The sequence below is a fragment of the Ranitomeya variabilis genome, chromosome 8 (genome assembly GCF_051348905.1).
Source record: "Ranitomeya variabilis isolate aRanVar5 chromosome 8, aRanVar5.hap1, whole genome shotgun sequence".
Classification (NCBI taxonomy): Eukaryota; Metazoa; Chordata; class Amphibia; order Anura; family Dendrobatidae; genus Ranitomeya; species Ranitomeya variabilis.
This window is the reverse complement of record NC_135239.1, coordinates 186,850,219-186,869,062: the sequence shown is the minus strand read 5'-3', so window position 1 is coordinate 186,869,062 and position 18,844 is coordinate 186,850,219. Positions and strand designations below refer to the sequence as shown.

At 42.7% G+C, this 18,844-nt stretch overlaps 1 protein-coding gene across 3 annotated transcripts in view; it reads right to left on the bottom strand.

The window, feature by feature from the left end:
• Nucleotides 1-18,844, bottom strand: part of CACNA2D3 (calcium voltage-gated channel auxiliary subunit alpha2delta 3) — a 1,029,735-nt gene that overhangs the window by 95,168 nt on the left and 915,723 nt on the right. For all 3 annotated transcript variants that reach the window (XM_077278410.1, XM_077278408.1, XM_077278409.1), the window contains one exon: nucleotides 16,030-16,092. In XM_077278410.1, the coding sequence (XP_077134525.1) occupies nucleotides 16,030-16,092 (63 nt within the window). The remainder of the gene's footprint in view (nucleotides 1-16,029; nucleotides 16,093-18,844) is intronic.

Here is an 18,844-nt window from a genome sequence, read left to right as displayed (position 1 = left end):
AGGGGAGGCTGCCATGACAGGGAAACGTGCGACAATAGGGAGCTTATTAGGATTGCTGGGGGGTACAGGGTTAAAAGAGGTGAGGGGAGTGACAGAGTTTTTTGAATTTGAAGGGAGAAGGAGGGGTTGGGGGCAGGGGAAGGGGAGACTTTATAAAAGGGGGTAGCCACGTTAGTGGGGCAACGATTTGGGTACTCACCGGCCATAGACTGAAGCTCCCACCCACCCTCCCTTTATTGTCCTTGGTTTAAAGTTTGCAAAATCGGTTGTTATTAATTATGGGTTTAGGGCTATGTTTCTAGCTTTATGAAGGTTCTTAGCTACGGTTAAGTATGGTAGAATATCTGTCACGGCAGCGTGGCAGGGGGTGGTGGTCCTCGAAGTTGGTGGAAGTGGAAAATGGCGGATTGATGGGGGGGATCTCAATAGGTCCTGGACTCCCCGGGGTGATTTTAAAATGGTCAAAGGGGTACAGATAATCCCATGGAAGGGATTATTAGGGGAACCACAAACAGGTGTGCGGGTTTTGGCCTGGCGGGTGGAGTTTGCCTCCGAGTTGGTGAATAGCGGCTGAGGGTAAGGCGGATATAAGGCCAAAATAGGTGGGACGTATGGCTGGAAAATGTTCAATATATGTTTCGGGCTTCGAGGATCATCCACTTCCGTGGTTTATTGTTCAATTATTGTTGTATGTTTAAATGTTAATAAACGGCTGCTGTGGCCAATTAATCCAACCTTATTTGTCGTGTGTTTTAATAGTGTTATTCTGTTACTACAGAAGAAGGGGGAGGCGGCTGTTATCTCGGGGGTGACATGAGGTGAGGTAAGGGGTTTTACACTAGAGCTCACAGGAGTCACGGATACCCGTTGTCAGGAATCTGCATCAAAACCAGGATTTTGAGGATAGAAGAAGAATCGTCAGGCAGGTGGATGGTCGAAAATCAGGCAGAGATCAATCAGGAGACCATTAGAAAAACAGAAGCAGATAGAAAAACAGAAGTGGATAGAAAAACAGAAGCAGATAGATATGTGTGAACCAGATCTAGTAAAACTATAACTGGCAATGGGAATAGACATTCGGGATCTTTAATAGTCATTGGACACTCCCTGGTTTAACATCAGGAACCTAAAATCAGAAGTTCTGGCCATGATGGCATCTCAATTTCCAGAAAAACACATAATCATCACTCTGTGTCACCTGCAACAAAGATGCAACAAGGCCCCGGGAAGCAAAAATAGAGAGGGCAGGTACAGACATACAGTAGAGGTCACATGTAATTACTTGAAGGATGTCTTGGGTATTTCAGATCTTAACATAAAAAGTCACGGTCATGTAACAAATGGAGCTTTTTAGAGCACTATTGTTTAGCCATGGACTATATGTTATAGCAAAACGCTAACATGGTTTTTCGAAAGACTTTTTAAAATGTCATAGAGATAGATATGTGAGAAGTTTTGATGGGTGGAAGACCAAGGAGCAGAAGATGGATTCAAAAGAAAGTCTATGAGTACGTCTATTGTCTCGGAGAAAAGGAACATTCGACCGGTCGCTCCTTCTTCTTCATTTAAGTGATTGTGGGGGTCTCAGCACCTGGACTGACAGGTCCCAGTTTAGTTTTTTAACTGATCAAAAGGTTTTTCTGTGTATTGAAAGGTCAGAATTAACATCTGGAAATATCTGTTTGAGCTGCCACTGAATAATTCCCAGACAAGGTCTATTTCTAAGGAGTCAGTCAATGGAGTATTTTCTTGGAGAACATCTGAAGTGCTTACATCAGGATTTCATCCAGGGTTTCTCAGCCGGCTCTGTAGGCACTCCCTTCATAGATGTAGAAGAGGGCCTTTCTAATTTGGCATCCATCAATGGAGAGCATAAATGTTTGTTTTAATCAAGGTATTTATACATATGTCTGGTGGTAGATGTTTATGTATAAATGTATTGCTCTGTGCGCCGTGCCAAGCGGAAATGCCATAGTGAGTATGACAGTGAAAGGTATGAGAAGCAAAATAGTATAACTCCTTCCAGAGAAATCGCACAAAATCACTCATTTCAAGGGAAGAAAAACTCAATATTTTTGGAATGTTTTATGAAAGAACTATTGTTTCCAACCGGGAGATCACGTTTCTCTTAATTTTTACGGGAGGAGCTCAGAAATCAAGAAGACCACCAAGTTTTGAATTGTTTATTAGTGACTGTCTGAGTTACTGCCCTTTGGCAAAAAAGAAACTTCCCAAGTACCGCTAATAATTGGTTCGAAAACATAAATGGGGAGATTGAGTTTCCGATGCACTGTAATGTCGCAAATGGAATCCATGAATGAATCTCTATTGTCGCAGTACGGTCATGATTGGACCTTGCATTCAGATGTCTAAAATATCCACATAGTCCTGGAATGGGGTGGGAGGAGGGGAGCGCAGGAATGGGGGGCTCATTCTTCTGAAATGTAATAATGAACGCTGTGTTGACATTAGAAAAGAAATGCTTTGGTAAGTCATTTTCCTCCATGTCTGACATTTCCTCTGTACGCTGAGTAAATATTTGGGGTCTTACAGATCTCCAAGACCTTACTATATTTAGGGATATCGGCTGCGGCAAAAAAAAGGAGGACGGAAAAGGATAAATATAATTATATAACTGCTGCCGGATAATAATTAGAAAATTAAAAAATTATTCTAAATTCATCAATAAATGAAAGAAAAATTAAAAGAGCGTTTTCTGATTTTTTTTTTAATTCATTCATTGTTTATAGGACTGTTCCCTCCAAAAAAATCAAGTTATCCCATAGCTAAAGGAAAAGGGATAACTTATTAATCGCTGTAGGTCTGAGAGAATTTCCAAGATTGGGGCTCTGGAGGCTTCAGCCCCATCCTGAATGTAGAGAAGGTGTGCATGTGCAGCCTCCGCTCCATTCATTGTCTATGGGACTGATGGAGATTGGCAAGCATAGATAGTGAATAGAGCGGAATACCAATTTCTGGACCACTGAGGAGCCCAGCTGTTGGAACCCCAGTACTCAGAGAGTGATTCTCTATCCTACAGGAATATCCCTTTAATTAAAGGGGTTTTAGGGTGACCAAAGAAAAAAAATTCTAAGCAAGCTCATACTGGTTTTAAAAAAAAGTTTTAAAAATCACCACTCATCCTCCTCAGCCCCCATTCCTATACACCTATACCCAGTGCCCGCTAGTTCCTACTTCCTGACCCCGATACATCAAAAATTGCTGGAAATGTGCACTCAGACAATTTTTGGCTTCTTTAACCCCTTTATCCACCTTTAGTTGTCATTCAGTTATTTCTGTACATTTTCTAGTCATTCAGCTTTCTTATGCTCCTGAATGGTAAACCTGGCCAGATGCAGATGGTACGGTATTAGGAGAATTTTTATTAAGTGTCACAAAAAATAGAATAAGGGCAGCCATATTAATTATCTCCTCCCAAAAAAAAAAGATGCAAACAAGTAAACTAATATTGGAAAAAAAAAGATCCTTAGAAAAAAAGTATGAAATTAACTCCCCACCAGAAAAAAATAACTTCCTCTCTCATTCCACCTACAGAGATGTCCTGCCTTATCTTTGCTCTTGGCTCAATGTATCCTGATATGTGTGGAACAAGATTTAAAAAAAATGATTTTGCAATACTCTGTCGGGAGATGCTTATGCTATACAGTTAGGTCCATATATATTTCGACAGAGACATTTTTCTAATTTTGGTTATAGACATTACCACAATGAATTTTAAACAAAACAATTCAGATGCAGTTGAAGTTCAGACTTTCAGCTTCCATTTGAGGGTATCCACATTAAAATTGGATGAAGGGTTTAGGAGTTTCAGCTCCTTAACATGTGCCACCCTGTTTTTAAAGGGACCAAAATTAGTTGGACAATTGACTCCAAGGCTATTTCATGGACAGGTGTGGGCAATCCCTTTGTTATGTCATTCTCAATTAAGCAGATAAAAGACCTGGAGTTGATTTGAGGTTTGGTGCTTGCATTTGGAAGGTTTTGCTGTGAAGTAAACATTAGTTTAAAGGAGCTCTCCATGCAGGTGAAACAAGCCATCCTTAAGCTGCGAAAACAGAAAAAACCCATCCGAGAAATTGCTACAATATTAGGAGTGGCAAAATCTACAGTTTGGTACATCCTGAGAAAGAAAGAAAGCACTGGTGAACTCATTAATGCAAAAAGACCTGGGCGCCCACGGAAGACAACAGTGGTGGAGGATAGAAGAATAATCTCCATGGTGAAGAGAAACCCCTTCACAACAGCCAACCAAGTGACCAACACTCTCCAGGAGGTCGGCGGATCAATATCCAAATCTACCATAAAGAGAAGACTGCATGAAAGTAAATACAGAGGGTTCACTGCACGGTGCAAGCCACTCCTAAGCATCAAGAATAAAAAGGCTAGACTGGACTTTGCTAAAAAACGTCTAAAAAAGCCAGCACAGTTCTAGAAGAACATTCTTTGGACAGATGAAACCAAGATCAACCTCTACCAGAATGATGGAAAGAGAAAAGTATGGTGAAGGCGTGGTACAGCTCATGATCCAAAGCATACCACATCATCTGTAAAACACGGCGGAGGCAGTGTGGTGGCTTGGGCATGCATGGCTGCCAGTGGCACTGGGTCACTAGTGTTTATTGATGATGTGACACAGGACAGAAGCAGCCGAATGAATTCTGAGGTATTCAGAGCCATACTGTGTGCTCAGATCCAGCCAAATGCAGCCAAACTGATTGGTCGTCGTTTCATACTACAGATGGACAATGACCCAAAACATGAAGCCAAAGCAACCCAGGAGTTTATTAAAGCAAAGAAGTGGAATATTCCTGAATGGCCAAGTCAGTCACCTGATCTCAACCCAATTGAGCATGCATTTCACTTGTGAAAGACTAAACTTCAGACAGAAAGGCCCACAAACAAACAGCAACTGAAAACCACCGCAGTGAAGGCCTGGCGGAGCATCAAAAAGGAGGAAACGCAGCGTCTGGTGATGTCCATGAGTTCAAGACTTCAGGCAGTCATTGCCAACAAAGGGTTTTCAACCAAGTACTAGAAATGAACATTTTATTTAAAATTATTGAATCTGTCCAATTACTTTTGGTCCCTTTAAAAACAGGGTGGCACATGTTAAGGAGCTGAAACTCCTAAACCCTTCATCCAATTTTAATGTGGATACCCTCAAATGAAAGCTGAAAGCCTGAACTTCAACTGCATCTGAATTGTTTTGTCTAAAATTCATTGTGGTAATATCTATAATCAAAATTAGAAAAATTTTGTCTCTGTCCAAATATATATGGACCTAACTGTACGTGTCTGTGTGGCCACCCAGTGGTTGTGATGGGTATTGCAGTCTGTGAAGGGCTTTATTAGTTTATTACAATATTGTATGAAATAAGATCAATCTCTTATAAGAAAAAACATACAAAAAATACTGTAGATGAATCCTCAAGATTTTTCTACCAAACTATGTCTGTAGCAAATCAGATGATTTCTTTCACTACTACAAGGAGACCGAGTTTACGTTCATATTATCAAGTGATTTTTTTCTCTGGGATGTACTGAGTGTAGGGGATTACGATTCTCTACAGCATATGAATGAGCCTTATTGTTCAGAATTTTTCAGGATTTGGCCTTTTTCAACATTTTGTCAACTCACTGGTCCATAGCATAGAAAAGAATGGGATATTTATTCAAATATTGTTCTTATAAATTCACCAAAAATAATTCAGGGAAATGCAAGTCATGAGCCTGAGCTTTACCTCAGACTAAAAATTGTTATGTGCCAGCCATGTAATATGATGGCTCTGATTATACACATAAACAAGGAATTAACCCACATAAACGAGAAATATACGGCTGATTCTAATGGGTAAATCTGCAAAAGAAGAAATCAGCTGCCTGCAAAGGGTAATCTGAGTCTTTTTTTAAATTCTTTAAGGAAGCAAACAGCCACACTCACCAAAGAGAAGCTGTCACAGGAGTACTGTTACTCTTTCTAGCCTTCTTCTCCTCCTGCTGCTCTGTAATACACAGGAATCCATCTAACATATTGTTTTACTTAATTATATGCAGATGCCTGCAAAGGGTAATCTGAGTCTTTTTTTAATTTTTTACGGAAGTAAACAGCCACACTAACCAAAGAGAAGCTGTCACAGGAGTACTGTTACTGTTTCTAGCCTTCTCCTCCTGCTGCTCTGTAATACACAGGAATCCATCTAAGATAACATATTGTTTTACTTAATTATATGCAGATGCCTGCAAAGGGTAATCTGAGTCTCTTTCTAAATTCTTTACACAGGCAGACAGCCACAGCTCACTAAAGACAAGCTGTCCAGGAGTACTGTTACTGTTTCTAGCCTTCTTCTCCTCCTGCTGCTCTGTAATACAAAGGAATCCATCTAAATTATTTTTTACTTAACTATATGCAGATGCCTGCAAAGGGTAATCTGAGTCTCTCTCTAAATTATTTACAGAGGCAGAAAGCCACAGCTCACTAAAGAGAAGCTGTCACAGGAGTGCTGTTACTGTTTCTAGCCTTCTTCTCCTCCTGCTGCTCCATAATACACAGGAATCCATTTAACATATTTTTTACTTAACTATATTCAGATGCCTGCAAAGTGTAATCTGAGTCTCTTTCTAAATTCTTTATGGAAGCAAACAGCCACAGCTCACTAAAGAGATGCTGTCACAGGAGTACTGTTACTGTTTTTAGCCTTCTTCCCCTCCTGCTGCTCTGTAATACAAAGGAATCCATCTAAATTATTTTTCACTTAACTATATGCAGATGCCTGCAAAGGGTAATCTGAATCTCTCTCTAATTTTTTTACAGAGGCAGAAAGCCACAACTCACTAAAGAAAAGCTGTCACAGGAGTGCTGTTACTGTTTCTAGCCTTCGTCTCCTCCTGCTGCTCAATAATACACAGGAATCCATCTAACATTTTTTTTACTTTACTATATGTAGTTTCAATACTAGTTTCCCCCCCACAAAGTGGTATCTGCCAGCCGGGAAGCGGGAAGTCTCACATAGCTGTCTAGTGGTAAGACAGAAGACAGCTCCAGCTTTAGTCTCTTTTTGTTAAAGGGCCAGAGCTATTATCACTAAGTTTGATAGGACTTTTTTTTTAGCTTCTCTATTAATATATCTATTGGAAATATATATTTAGCCTCCTTTTATATGGTGATTATTTCTTCCAGGAGGTAGTAGGTTCTTATTACCTGAGAATTTTCAGAGAAGGTAAGGTTGAACACACAGTTCCCTATTACTGCGTGTCTGACCCAATAATCATGTGATTATTCACTTTCTTTCCATTCTGAGCTGACATGTTATATAGTCTCTCATCCAGGGGTGTAACTACCGCGGTCGCAGGGGTCGCAATTGTGACGGGGCCCGCAGTGCTTAGGGGCCCACCCAGTCCAGCAGACTGGGCGGGCCCTTTCGAATTCTGAGCTACAAAATGGGCCGCCGGCCCTTTAAATAAATCTTCTTTACAGGCCCTGGTGCGCGTGCACTCTCTCAGTGCATGCGCGATCACGGGTGGGACTGCACTTGTCCCGCAGCAGAGCCCCTCCACCGCAGAGAGCCGCACACCACAACTATAGCTGCAGCTGCTCTGTGCGCACAGGACCTGTGATGAGGTCACAGGAGGGGAGGAGTCGGAGTCACATGATCAAGGGCTTCCGTGTAGTGCAGGACAGTAGTGCAGTGCTGGTTGTCATCGTGCTGGAGTAGGGTAAGCTTTTGTGTGAGGTCAGGAGGGGTTTGTGTGGATGTAGCAGAGCAGTGTGTGTATGAGGTGTACAGAGCAGAGCCGTGTGTGTATGAGGTGTACGGAGCGGAGCCGTGTGTGTATGAGGTGTACAAGGCGGAGCTGGGTGTGTATGAGGTGTACGGAGCGGAGCCGGGTGTGTACGAGGTGTACGGAGCGGAGCTGGGTGTGTACGAGGTGTACGGAGCGGAGCTGGGTGTGAATGAGGTGTATGGAGCGGAGCTGGGTGTGTATGAGGTGTACGGAGCAGAGCTGGGTGTGTATGCGGTGTATGGAGTGGAGCCGTGTGTGTATGAGGTGTATGGTACGGAGCCGGGTGTGTACGAGGTGTACGGAGCAGAACCGTGTGTGTATGAGGTATATGGAGCGGAGCCGTGTGTATGAGGTGTACGGAGCGGAGCCGGGTGTGTATGAGGTATATGGAGCAGAGCCGTGTGTGTACGAGGTGTACGGAGCGGAGCCGGGTGTGTACGAGGTGTACGGAGCAGAGCCGGGTGTGTACGAGGTGTACGGAGCGTAGCCGTGTGTGTACGAGGTGTACGGAGCGTAGCCATGTGTGTACGGAGCGGAGCCATGTGTGTACGAGGTATACGGAGCGGAGCCGTGTGTGCAAGGTGTACGGAGCGGAGCCGGGTGTGTACGAGGTGTACAGAGGGGAGCCGCATGTGCAATGTGTACGGAGCTCAACCGCGTGTGTAGGAGTAACTATGTGTGGCCATCATACTGTAGGCAATATCATGTGTGGCCATTGTACAGTATAGAGCATTATGTGTGGCCATTGTGCAGTATGAAGCACTATGTGCGTCTACAGACGCTCTCTCTCCCATCATTCCCCGCTCTGCCTCTGACACTGGTAAGAAGAGTTTTTTGTTTGTTTTTTTTACTGGACTGTGGGGGCATTCTCGGGGGCGGCGAGAGATGTGGGCTGTGCTGTATATACCACTGTGCGGGCTGTGCTGTATATACCACTATGCGGGCTGTGCTGGATAGACCACTGTGCGGGCTGTGCTGGATATACCACTGTGCGGGCTGTGCTGGATATACCACTGTGTTGGCTGCGCTATATATACCACTGTGCCGGCTGCGCTGTATATACCACTGTGCGGGCTGTGCTGGATAGACCACTGTGCGGGCTGTGCTGGATAGACCACTGTGCGGGCTGTGCTGGATAGACCACTGTGCGGGCTGTGCTGGATAGACCACTGTGCGGGCTGTGCTGGATAGACCACTGTGCGGGCTGTGCTGGATAGACCACTGTGCGGGCTGTGCTGGATAGACCACTGTGCGGGCTGTGCTGGATAGACCACTGTGCGGGCTGTGCTGGATAGACCACTGTGCGGGCTGTGCTGGATAGACCACTGTGCGGGCTGTGCTGGATAGACCACTGTGCGGGCTGTGCTGGATAGACCACTGTGCGGGCTGTGCTGGATAGACCACTGTGTCATATCATTGCGCACCTGCTGTGTCCCGGGCAGACTGCAGCCGAGCCTGAGACCGGAGCAGGAAGCAACGCTGGGAAGAGGAAAGGTAAGAAGAGTTTTTTGTTTGGTTTTTTTACTGGACTGTGGGGGCATTCTCGGGGGCGGCGAGAGATGCGGGCTGTGCTGTATATACCACTGTGCGGGCTGTGCTGGATATACCACTGTGCGGGCTGTGCTGGATATACCACTGTGCGGGCTGTGCTGGATATACCACTGTGCGGGCTGTGCTGGATATACCACTGTGTGGGCTGCGCTATATATACCACTGTGCCGGCTGTGCTGTATATACCACTGTGCGGGCTGTGCTGGATAGACCACTGTGCGGGCTGTGCTGGATAGACCACTGTGCGGGCTGTGCTGGATAGACCACTGTGCGGGCTGTGCTGGATAGACCACTGTGCGGGCTGTGCTGGATAGACCACTGTGCGGGCTGTGCTGGATAGACCACTGTGCGGGCTGTGCTGGCACCCAACACCATGTTGCAGTGCAGGAGATTCCTCCTGCACAGCAACAGTCCGAGGCGTATCTAGGGGAAGGGGGCAGCCGGGGCACGTGAGAGACAGGAAGCAGCTCCAGTCATCACGATGAGACAGCTTCTCAGTCTGTATTTTTCCCCCCTCATACATCTCATGTACATCTGAATGAGATCGTATTTAAGAAAAAGCCAAAATAACCCAGGGACAGAAGTCGAGAGCAGGGGGGAGGTGCGGGACAGAGCCGCTTTAGTCAGGAGAAGCTGAGGAGCTGCAGCCGGTTTACATCAGCCACCCCTGTACCAGAGAGGAGATTGTGAGCTGTGTATATGAGCTGGTAACTCTGGTGTGTGTGTGTGTGTGTGATATCTGTAGTATGTGTGTGTGTGTGATATCTGTAGTGTGTGTGTGATAACTGTAGTATGTGTGTGTGATATCTGTAGTATGATGTGTGTGTGATATCTGTAGTATGTCTGTGTGTGTGTGTGTGTGTGTGTGTGTGATATCTGTAGTGTGTGTGTGATAACTAGTATGTGTGTGTTATCTGTAATATGTGTGTGTGTGATATCTGTAGTGTGTGTGTGATATCTGTAGTATGTGTGTGATATCTGTAGTATGTGTGTGTGTGTGTGTGTGTGTGTGTGTGATATCTGTAGTGTGTGTGATAACTGATGTGTGTGTGTGATATCTGTAGTATCATGTTTGTGTGATATCTGTAGTGTGTGTGTGATATCTGTAGTATGTGTGTGTGTGAGGCAGCGGCGTAACTACCACGGTCGCAGCTGCAAGCGGCTCTGGCAGGTCAGGGGGCCGTGTGTCCCCTTGAGCCTGTCTCCCTTATGCTTGTGTCCCCATGTGCCAGTCTCCCTTGCCCATTAGTCCCTGTGTGTCCCCATGTGCCTGTCTCCTATGTCCCCTTGTGCTTGTGTCAGTCTCCTTTGTCCCCTTGTGCTTGTGTCAGTCTCCTTTGCCCACTAGTCCCTGTGTGTCAGTCTCCCTTTCCCACTTGTCCCTGTGTGTCCCCTTGTGCTTGCATCCCTTGTCCCCTTGTGTCAGTCTCTTGCCCACTAGTCCCTGTGTGTCCCCTTGTGCCTGTCTCCCTTGTCCCCTTGTGCTTGTCCCTTGTCCCCGTGTGTCCCCTTGTGTCAGTCTCCATTGCCCACTAGTCCCCTTGTATCAGTCTCCCTTGCCCACTATTCCCCGTGTGTCAGTCTCCCTTGCCCACTAGTCCGTGTCCCCGTGTGCCAGTCTAACTTGTCCACTAGTCCCTGTGTGCCCTTTGTGTCAGTCTCCCTTGCCCACTTGTCCCCGTGTGCCCCTTGTGTCAGTCTCCATTGTCCCCTTGTGTCAGTCTCCCTTGCCCACTAGTCCCCTTGTAACCTTCTCCTCTGCCTCCTAGCCCCCATGTGTCCCCTTGTGCCTGTCTTCCTTGCCCCCTTGTGCCCTCTCCCCTGCCTCCTCGTCACCATTTGCTCGTGTCTTTCTCACTGCCCCTGTATGGAGGGGCTGCATTATACTATGAGGGGGGCTGCATTGTATTACATTGAATTTTATGGCGGGGGGGGCCCATTTGGAAGTTCGCACCGGGGCCCATATCTTTGTAGTTATGCCACTGCTCTCATCCCAGCAGATTCTTAAAGAGTTTTTATTGCATGGAATGAGGCGACTTCTGTGCTCAAATTTCACTTTTACTGGAGCAGGTCAACACATGAAGGGTCCTCCTACAGGGATGCCATACTCCGAGCGTTCCATTCTTAGAACATTTCAGAGTCATGAGACAAAAGTGACATCACCAGATATATTTTATGGGAATGACATCGGTCCTCTGACAACTTCGCTCATTAACAAAAATTATATATTTCACAGTATTTTTGTATCAGATAAAGTTGTGTCCTTGTTACTTTTCCTCTTATCTTGACATTTTAATGTTCTATGAAAATATTGTAGAACTTTTTATAAAGACGTGGACATTTTTTCACTTTTGAGTTTCTATTTTTTCCTCTCCTTGTTCCAAGAGCCATAACTTTTTTTTAAAAAAATTTTTCGTTGAAATACTGTAGATGTATTCACGGGCTTGTATTTTGTGGGACGAGTTGAAGTTTTTGAGTAACTTACTTAATTCTACCATATAATGTAGTGACATATAGGAAAAAAAATCCAAGTGGGATTAAAATGGTTAAACTTTTGTAAGCCAAAACCAGGAGTGGGTGATAAATACACAAATAATGATGACGTGTTTCTATTATACTTTTTCTCTGATTGTTCCACTCCTGATTTTGGCTTACAAATACTGATGTAAAATACTGACCGAATACTGACCGTGTGAACGAGGCTTAAAGAAGAGTCTGTGGGTGATACAGAAATGGCTGGCTAAGTCTCAAAAGGGAAAGAAAATGTGGAGCCGATGACGAGAACATTCAGGTGCACATTTATTATTTGGGTGGGGAAGATACCCTTCTTCTATTTCAAAGGTTGGTAAGATATAAAATACCTTTTACTGTTTCTTTGTACAGTTACACCTACATATGTCATTCGAGTATCATATAAATACTCAAAAATATTGTCTGCGAATGTCAGTTTTATTAGATGGAAAAATATAATTGCCATCAACCGAAAGTTACAGCTACAAGATGAAACTTGAGATGCTGCCCTGGTAATATTGACCTAGGATGAAGTATATGGAATAGGGTGTAATTAAACATTTATCATTGGATACAAGAACGAGGAAAAAAAATAAATCATTGGCAAGAAATAAATAAGTATAATATGGCAACAGACATTATAATATTCCGCCTGGGAAGATCAATAAAATATCTAAGACATGTATTGACCTTCTGTAAGGTCATACTAAGTCCATGTTCAGTATTTGGTCAGTATTTAACATCAGTATTTCTAAGCCAAAACCAGGAGAGGAACAATCAAAGGAAAAGTATAATAGAAACACGTCACCACTTCTGTATTTATCACCCACTCCTGGTTTTGGCTTGATGTGTAATACTGATCAAATCCTGAATGTGTGAATGTGGCCTAAGAAAAAGTGTCAGTGATAACATAGCAACCAATCAGAATCCTCTATATTTAAAAATCAGAATTGTTGCCAAGAGCAACGCTGATACATTTTCAATTTGTATGGAGAACTTGCAGCGGAATGTCCGTATCTTCTTCTAACTCCTCCCCTTTCCATAGAACTTTATGTGCACCAACTGTCATCTCCTATCTCAGTAATGGGAAAATATGTATTGACCAAAGACAGATTTTACCCAGGAATTGAGAATGAATGATCAGTCCAGGAGGAGAAAAAAAGCAGATTTCTCTGTTAAGATATATTAAAAAGTCCAATCAGCTCTGCTACATACAGGCGATGATCAGATCGCCTGTATGTAGCAGAATTGCTCATTTGCTATGAGCGCCGACCAGCGGGCTTCACTCATAGCAATCCAGCAGCAGTGACAACCATAGAGGTCTGCTGGAGACCTCTGGTTGTCATACCAACCTATCGGTGACCAGAAATCACGTGACCGGGTAACCGATGGGCGGGATTTCTGGCACACTTGCAGCAAGTGCGTGTTAAATGCCGCTGTTAGAGATTGACAGTGGCATATAACTAGGTAACAGACGCGGTTGAACGTGATTCCACCCGCGGCTGTTAGATGCACATGTCAGCTGTTCAAAACAGCTGACATGTGTCGGAAAAGAAGTAGGCTCAGCGCCGGAGCCCACATCAATGGGAGGGAGTACCTTTACGCCCGATGTCAGAAAGGGGTTAAATAAGGAGACTTGCAAAATCTCTTTCTGAAACTACAGGAAGTTGAAATTTTAAAAAAGCCCCCGTGGCCAGTGTAAAAATTGCAGGATTAATAATTGTATTTTATTTTTAAATAAAGATAATGATGATATGAAAAAAAATTCTGCCATTGTTTTTTATTTATTATATGTTACACAAAAATCCAATTTAAATAATAGGTCATATTCTTATGATGGATTCTCTTTAAGGAAGGCGAGGAGGACGAAGCCAAAAACAAGAAGACCATATGGTGGGCTATGAGGGGTGGCAGCAGTGAAGGGAATATTATTTTTTTTAACCTTTTGCTGGCTCTCTATGGTTGATTTTGCACAGGACAAATTACAAAAAAATTGTATTCTGGAGAATATGAATTTTTCGAAAATGAGTGTAAAATTGTAGAATAATTCATTTTTTTCTCGAATAAATTCACTAATGTCTAATATTCGGTATATCATCAATCCCGAGACATAAGTGTCCGCATTCACACACAGCCAGACGCACATTTATACACAGTGTTTGGATTCGTTTCTTAATCCTGATTAAGATTAAACACAAATTCTAGTTAAAAAATAAATGTAGAATATTAAATCTCACCACAAAAAAAGAGCAGTTGTTACAAAATGGCTTCATGCCCATCAGGTGCACTGGGCTTAAGTTGTCTTACAATTTCACGTTCCTCAGTAAATTTCACTTCTTGATATGATCTGATCTTGTCAAGAATCAGTATCACTAATCCTGTCCACAGAATTAGGTCACGTCCAGAGAAAAGGCAATCTGCGTCAGTCACTATCACCTCCGGAGACTGCCGGCTCTCCGGGGACTGGAGGACGTCTTATTGTCAGGACAAGTTACTGTCTAATTACAAGAACTCAAAAAATCTGTCACTGAAACATACAGAGAGATACAAATAGAAAAGCAGCACTTTGTATGTAAAAATGGGTGCAAAGCCCTAAGATTGTCCAGAAACACCAAAATCCGAAATATCGGAGCAGAGCTCTGAAGTCAGGTGGTGTGACAACGGATTTGGACTCAAAACAGAACCTTTCTTACATAAGTATAAAAAACATGGATTGCTACATCTTTAGAATTCACAGTTGCCAGGTTCAATAAATTGACTCAAAGTTGATTAACAGCAGATTAAAATCATTTGAGACATCTTTAAAATATTCTGTATATATAACAACTTACAACTGAATGTTGCTCAGTAAATTTCACAGTCTATTTCTCTATTATCTATCTATCTATCTATCTATCTATCTATCTATCTATCTATCTATCTTCGATCTATTTATCTACAGTTGTGCTCAAAAGTTTACACACCCCGGAAGAATTTTTGCTTTCTTGGCTTTTTTCAGAGAAAATTAATTACACCAAAACTTTTTCTCCACTCATGGTTAGTGGTTGGGTGAAGCCATTTATTGTCAAACTACTGTGTTTTCTCTTTTTAAATCATAATGACAACCAAAAACATCCAAATGACCCTGTTCACATACCCCATTTCTTAATTCTGTGTATTGCCCCCTCAAACCTCAATGACAGCTTGAAGTCTTTTGTGGTAGTTGTGGATGAAGTTCTTTATTTTTGTCAGATGGTAAAGCTGCCCACTCTTCTTGGCAAAAAGCCTCCAGTTCCTGTAAATTCCTGGGCCGTCTAGCATGAACCGCGCGCTTGAGATCTCCCTTGAGTGGCTCAATGATATTGAGGTCAGGAGACTGAGATGGCCACTTCAGAACCTTCAACTTTTTCTGCTGTAGCCAATGACAGGTCGACTTGGCCTTATGTTTTGGATCATTGCCATGTCGGAACGTCCAAGTACGTCCCAAGGGCAGCTTCCGGGCGGATGATTGTGTATTTGCTGGGACTGTTGTATATGCTATTGTGTGTTGGTGGATCAACAAATTGTTGCCACACAGTTTTACTCTCACCCTGTGTTGTCTGAGTAGTGTTCTGCCCATGGGAAGAGAGAGCGGGCATTTAGTGGTATGAGCCCTGGTCCATGAAGTCTGTCTAGAGACAGTTGGGCCAGCCGTTGAGAGCACCCGCTGACTCTGTGTCTCTACAATAAAAGATAAAGAAAAGAAAACGAAAAGCAGCACAAGCAGAAAGCGTTCCTAGGTGCCGAACCTCCAAGGAAATGACCAAACCTCCATATACAGACAAAACTAAGGCAGTATACCAGTTCAGGGTGAAAAAATGTGGCAATGCCATTTTGGGCAATTAAATAGCCACATTTTTTCACCCTGATCTGGTATGTTGCCTTCGTTGTTTTGTCTGTACAATAAAAGCTACATAGATATGCAAAACAGCTCCTCTATCTTTCTCCAGAAGGAGAATTGTAGTAGTACATGGTGGCCATTCATTTGTTAGTAGCTCTCCAATATGGCAAATACAGGGGGTTCCTAAGAGTGTGAGACCCTCCTTTATGAGATCTATATGCCCTAATAGGACACATCAGCAGTAGCTTCCATGATGGGAAAAGTATTTCCATTGAGAGGTTAACACTCCACGTACAGCATCTTACCTGTCTGAAATCTTCAGAGACCAGGATGAAGCCATTATTGTCAATGAGATAACAGTTTAGTACCTGGAGAAAGAAACAAAATAGTCACTAGACTGTATTTTAATGCATTTGCTTTATCTACAGGGTGGGCCATTTATATGGATACATCTGGGTGGGCCATTTATAAATTTTCATCCAAAATGGCCAACTTCAAAATAACTGCCATGGTCACCACCCATCTTGAAAAGTTTTCCCCCTCCCATATACTAATGTCCCACAAATAGGAAGTTGATATCACCAACCTTTCCCATTTTATTTAGGTGTATCCATATACATGACCCACCCAGGTGTATCCATATGAATGGCCCACCCTGTACACAACCAGTAAATGGCACCAAACAATTAAAGGACTTATTTAACTTTAAGTGGTTACCTGCTTTGGATAGTCCATACTTGTTAGAAGTTATGGGACTTTCAATGATCAGACCTAATTTATAGGCAACATTGGCCAAAAATGTGTAATTTTTGGTCAGTGTTGGGCTGCTGTCATAACTGATCCACACAGCAAACGACGGAGACGGTAATTTCTTGTATGTATCTAGACTAAGATGGATCCCTTATTCCTTTTTGTGATTTTCAATAAACTTTTTTGGTACTTTTGAAACAATAGTGGATATATACTCCTTATCTATTGTAGGAATTACCATTTTCAACATGACAGGTTCCCTTTAGGTCACGTGTTTCAATACATTGCAAAGTTTAGATGATTCTATGCCATGTTTAATTTAACAGGTTTAGCAATTCTCAGAAACGTGCGATTTACAACACTCGACTTCTAAAATGTTTGTTTAGTGAAATTCTATAAAAATGAAATCTATAAAAACAATTAAATTGCTTGAAAAAAACAACAAAAATACTAATTAAATAAAATAAATTAAATAAATAAATTAATTAATTAAAAAAAATATGTAAAAAAGCAACATATAGTAAAATGATGTTGGAGATAATATTAGAGAGCTTTTCAACAAGATGGTTTTCATTTTAAAATGATGACCGGTGTTTACTAATGAGGTGTCTGCTTTAAATCAAGTTGTTATACTCTGTAAGGGGGAAGATAATCAGACAGTCAAAAAGAATGTTCTTAGTCCAGGGAGTAGAGAAAAAAAATGTTTGTTTTTTTTCTTGGATTTGAGATACCATAATCTTAAAAATTGCATCAACCTTTGCAACCTTTATTTTAATTGAATGCTGAGACGTACAATTTAGTGGAACGTACAAGAGTTACGAAAAGACCAAACATATCATAAATACATATTTGTCCTGTCTTACTTTTTTAGCAACTTTCCCTTCCCACAATACAAATACAATATAATATTGTGATGCGCTAGGAAAACCCTCGACAGGCGGCATTTTACAACACAATCGCACAGACACATATACTATAAACAACTCCTGACAGATTACCGTAACGTTTTTTTTTCCTACTCAGGTCTACTTGGATCCTGAATTTGTCTAGCAAAGGTGAGGATGGGCTCATCTGAATTTGATATAAAGGCAAATAAAAGGATACTAAGGTCAACATATATAGCATACATAACTGATACTAAATCATAGCAAAATTATTCATTTATTAATTTTTTTAATTGTGCTTTGCTTGTATAGTGCCATTATATTCCACTGTGCTTTACATACATTATCATGACTGTCCACATTGGGGCTCACAGTCTAAATTCCCGAAATAACCAGCTTTAGAATAAAATATTATTTCATATCACTCATCTCAGGATATGTTGAGCCAAGAAGAAATGTAAGGTGGAACACATCTGTATTTCTATTTGTTATGGGGATGTGATTAAATCATTTGTTAATAAAGGAGTTGTCTCTGGATCCTTTCTGCAGGAGCACATAGCTCCCCTGCCTCCTGGCTTCCTGCTTGCTGGGAGGTATTGCGCTCCTGATGATTGACAGTTCAGACCATCACCATGGATATAATTTGCTATTAAAAGAGCTGTATCTGAACTCTATCTGCAGGAGCACACAGCTCCCTTGACTCCTTGCTTCCTGCTTGCTGGGAGGTATTGCGCTCCTGATGATTGACAGTTCAGGCCAGCACCATAGATATAATTTCCTGTTAAAAGGATTATCTCTGGATCCTATCTGCAAGAGCATATAGCTCCCCTGCCTCCTGGCTTCCTGCTTGCTGGGAGGTATTGCGCTTCTGATAATTGACAGTTCAGGCCAGCAGCATGGATATAATTTGCTATTAGAAGCTTTGTGTCTGTACCCTATCCGCAGGAGCACATAGCTCCCCTGCCTCCTGGCTTCCTGCTTACTTGGAGGTAGTGTGCTCCTGATGATTGACAGTTCAGACCATCACCATGGTCATAATTTGCTATTAAAAGAGCTGTCTCTGAACCCTATCTGCAGGAGCACACAGCTCCCTTGACTCCTGCTTGCTGGCAGGCAGTGCACTCCTGATTATTGACAGATCTGACCGGCGTATAATTTGCTATTAAAGAGGTTGTATCCAGATTCTATCTTCAAGAGTGCGCAGTTCCCCTGTTCTCTGGCTTCCTGCCTTAAGGGAGGCAGTATGCTCCTGATGATTGACAGTTCAGGCCATCATCATGATATAATTTGCTATTTAAAGAATTGTGTACAGACCCTATCTGCAGGAGCGCACAGCTCCCCTGCCTCCTGGCTTTCTGCTTGCTGCGAGGCAGTGTGCTCCTGATGATTGACAGATCTGACCGGCGCCATGGATATAATTTGCTTTTAAAAAAGTTGTCTGCAGACCCTATCTGCACGAACGCACAGCTCCCCTGCCTCCTGGCTT